The 2,500-nt window shown below is 46.2% G+C and overlaps 1 protein-coding gene across 5 annotated transcripts in view; it reads right to left on the bottom strand.

Moving 5' to 3' along the window:
• Window positions 1-1,299: 1,299 nt before the first annotated feature.
• LOC129091010 (transcription factor COE3-like) overlaps window positions 1,300-2,500 on the bottom strand; it is a 61,263-nt gene continuing 60,062 nt past the window's right edge. For all 5 annotated transcript variants that reach the window (XM_054598420.1, XM_054598421.1, XM_054598422.1 and 2 more), the window contains one exon: window positions 1,300-1,369. In XM_054598420.1, the coding sequence (XP_054454395.1) occupies window positions 1,338-1,369 (32 nt within the window). In that variant the 3' untranslated portion in view covers window positions 1,300-1,337. The remainder of the gene's footprint in view (window positions 1,370-2,500) is intronic.

The following is a 2,500-nucleotide window of genomic DNA, read 5'->3' as shown; positions in this document are numbered from 1 at the left end:
AAGAGAACAATGTAACGTTAAGAGAACAATGTAACGTTAAGAGAACAATGTAACGTTAAGAGAACAATGTAACGTTAAGAGAACAATGTAACGTTAAGAGATTTTCACTGTCCCTTTGACGGAGGTTTGTTTTTATATTATAACCTGATTTTCCATCTAAAAGAAGCGACAGAGTTTCAAAGCTGCTGAGTTTATTGTTTTCGTTACAGCCAACAGTCATTAAAACAAGGTTTACATTACAAACAAGTGGAGCCAACTGGGTCAGCTTTGATTGACAGATTATAAATGTGTGAAGACATTAACGGTTTCTTTTTTTGATACAAAACAATGGTTTGTTTGTGACATCACTCACACAATCACACACACACACACACACACACACACACACACACACACACACACACACACACACACACACACACACACACACACACGTTTAACACCCCATGAAGACGGCATGACTCAACATCCATTTATACAAAAACAATCTGAGATATAAATACATATTTATAATCTGTATGTTACAAAAAGAGTTTACCTCGGTGACGGTGGGGGGGGGGATCAACCACATTGACGTATTAATATTTAGCCAGCTACAACTTAGGCAAAAATAACAAAACCCACACAGAAATCAAGGGGGCGGGGTTTAAGTGCTCGGGGCGGGGCTCAGGAGAAGGAGGAGGAGCTATAATAAAAAAGACAACTCTGAACAAGAAGACAGAATGTGACAGTAACCAATCAGGATGCAGGACTTGTTTTTACAGTGAAAAGAAAACAAGATAAGAACAATTAAACAACACGGACAAGCGGGGGCGGGGCTAAAGGGAAGGGGCGGGGCTAGGGAAGGACAAAGCTTCATTCATTATTCTTGAGTTCAATGAAACTATTTAAACCACCAAACTTCAGCTTTCACACCTTTCATCAGGTGTTCATGTCTCGTCACAATACTGGACTCTGATTGGCCGACAGCAGCAGAGGTAAACCAGGAGGTTTTCATTTGATGGATTTCAGTTCTTAACTCACATGTTGTGGACGGTTTGTGACTGTCCTCCTCTGGGACAATCAGTCTCCTCATGTGTTCACCTCTTCAGCAGGTGATCAATCAGCTGGTGTGATGTCACTTCTTTTTACTTAAACACACAGTGAAACATCAGAAAAGTCCTTTATATCTTCGTCTCCGTCCAATCAGAGACAACCGTTTCTTTTTTCATCTGGGACGGACGGATCAATACTCCGTCCTGACTGGTCAGCTGCTGCCTGAGGCCCGCCTCCTCTGAGGTGATTGGTGCTCGTGGCTGAGGGGGAGGAGAGAGACGAGGAACGAGGAGGAAGACGTTTTACATCGGAGGAACGACGAGGCCGGACATCGCTGCAGAGACAGAGACAACCGGTGAATAAGACTTCTGTTGGACTGATGAAGACAGACAGACAGACAGACAGACAGACAGACAGACAGACAGACAGACAGACAGACAGACAGACAGACAGATAGTGTATATATTCAATTCAATTCAGTTTATTTAGTAGAGCACAAAATCGCAAATTACAAATTTGCCTCAGAGGGCTTTACAATCTGTACACATGAGACATCCTCTGTCCTTAGACCCTCACATCCTCTGTCCTTACACCCTCACATCCTCTGTCCTTAGACCCTCACATCCTCTGTCCTTACACCCTCACATCCTCTGTCCTTACACCCTCACATCCTCTGTCCTTACAGACACCCTCACATCCTCTGTCCTTACACCCTCACATCCTCTGTCCTTACACCCTCACATCCTCTGTCCTTAGACCCTCACATCCTCTGTCCTTAGACCCTCACATCCTCTGTCCTTAGACCCTCACATCCTCTGTCCTTACACCCTCACATCCTCTGTCCTTAGACCCTCACATCCTCTGTCCTTAGACCCTCACATCCTCTGTCCTTAGACCCTCACATCCTCTGTCCTTACACCCTCACATCCTCTGTCCTTAGACCCTCACATCCTCTGTCCTTACACCCTCACATCCTCTGTCCTTAGACCCTCACATCCTCTGTCCTTAGACCCTCACATCCTCTGTCCTTACACCCTCACATCCTCTGTCCTTAGACCCTCACCTCCTCTGTCCTTAGACCCTCACATCCTCTGTCCTTAGACCCTCACATCCTCTGTCCTTAGACCCTCACATCCTCTGTCCTTAGACCCTCACATCCTCTGTCCTTAGACCCTCACATCCTCTGTCCTTAGACCCTCACATCCTCTGTCCTTAGACCCTCACATCCTCTGTCCTTACACCCTCACATCCTCTGTCCTTAGACCCTCACATCCTCTGTCCTTAGACCCTCACATCCTCTGTCCTTAGACCCTCACATCCTCTGTCCTTACACCCTCACATCCTCTGTCCTTACACCCTCACATCCTCTGTCCTTAGACCCTCACATCCTCTGTCCTTACACCCTCACATCCTCTGTCCTTAGACCCTCACATCCTCTGTCCTTACACCCTCACCTCCTCTGTCC

Source organism: Anoplopoma fimbria, chromosome 5 (assembly GCF_027596085.1).
Source record: "Anoplopoma fimbria isolate UVic2021 breed Golden Eagle Sablefish chromosome 5, Afim_UVic_2022, whole genome shotgun sequence".
Taxonomy (NCBI): domain Eukaryota; kingdom Metazoa; phylum Chordata; class Actinopteri; order Perciformes; family Anoplopomatidae; genus Anoplopoma; species Anoplopoma fimbria.
Note: the sequence above shows the minus strand (reverse complement) of the source record. Positions and strands in the feature narration are given on the sequence as shown.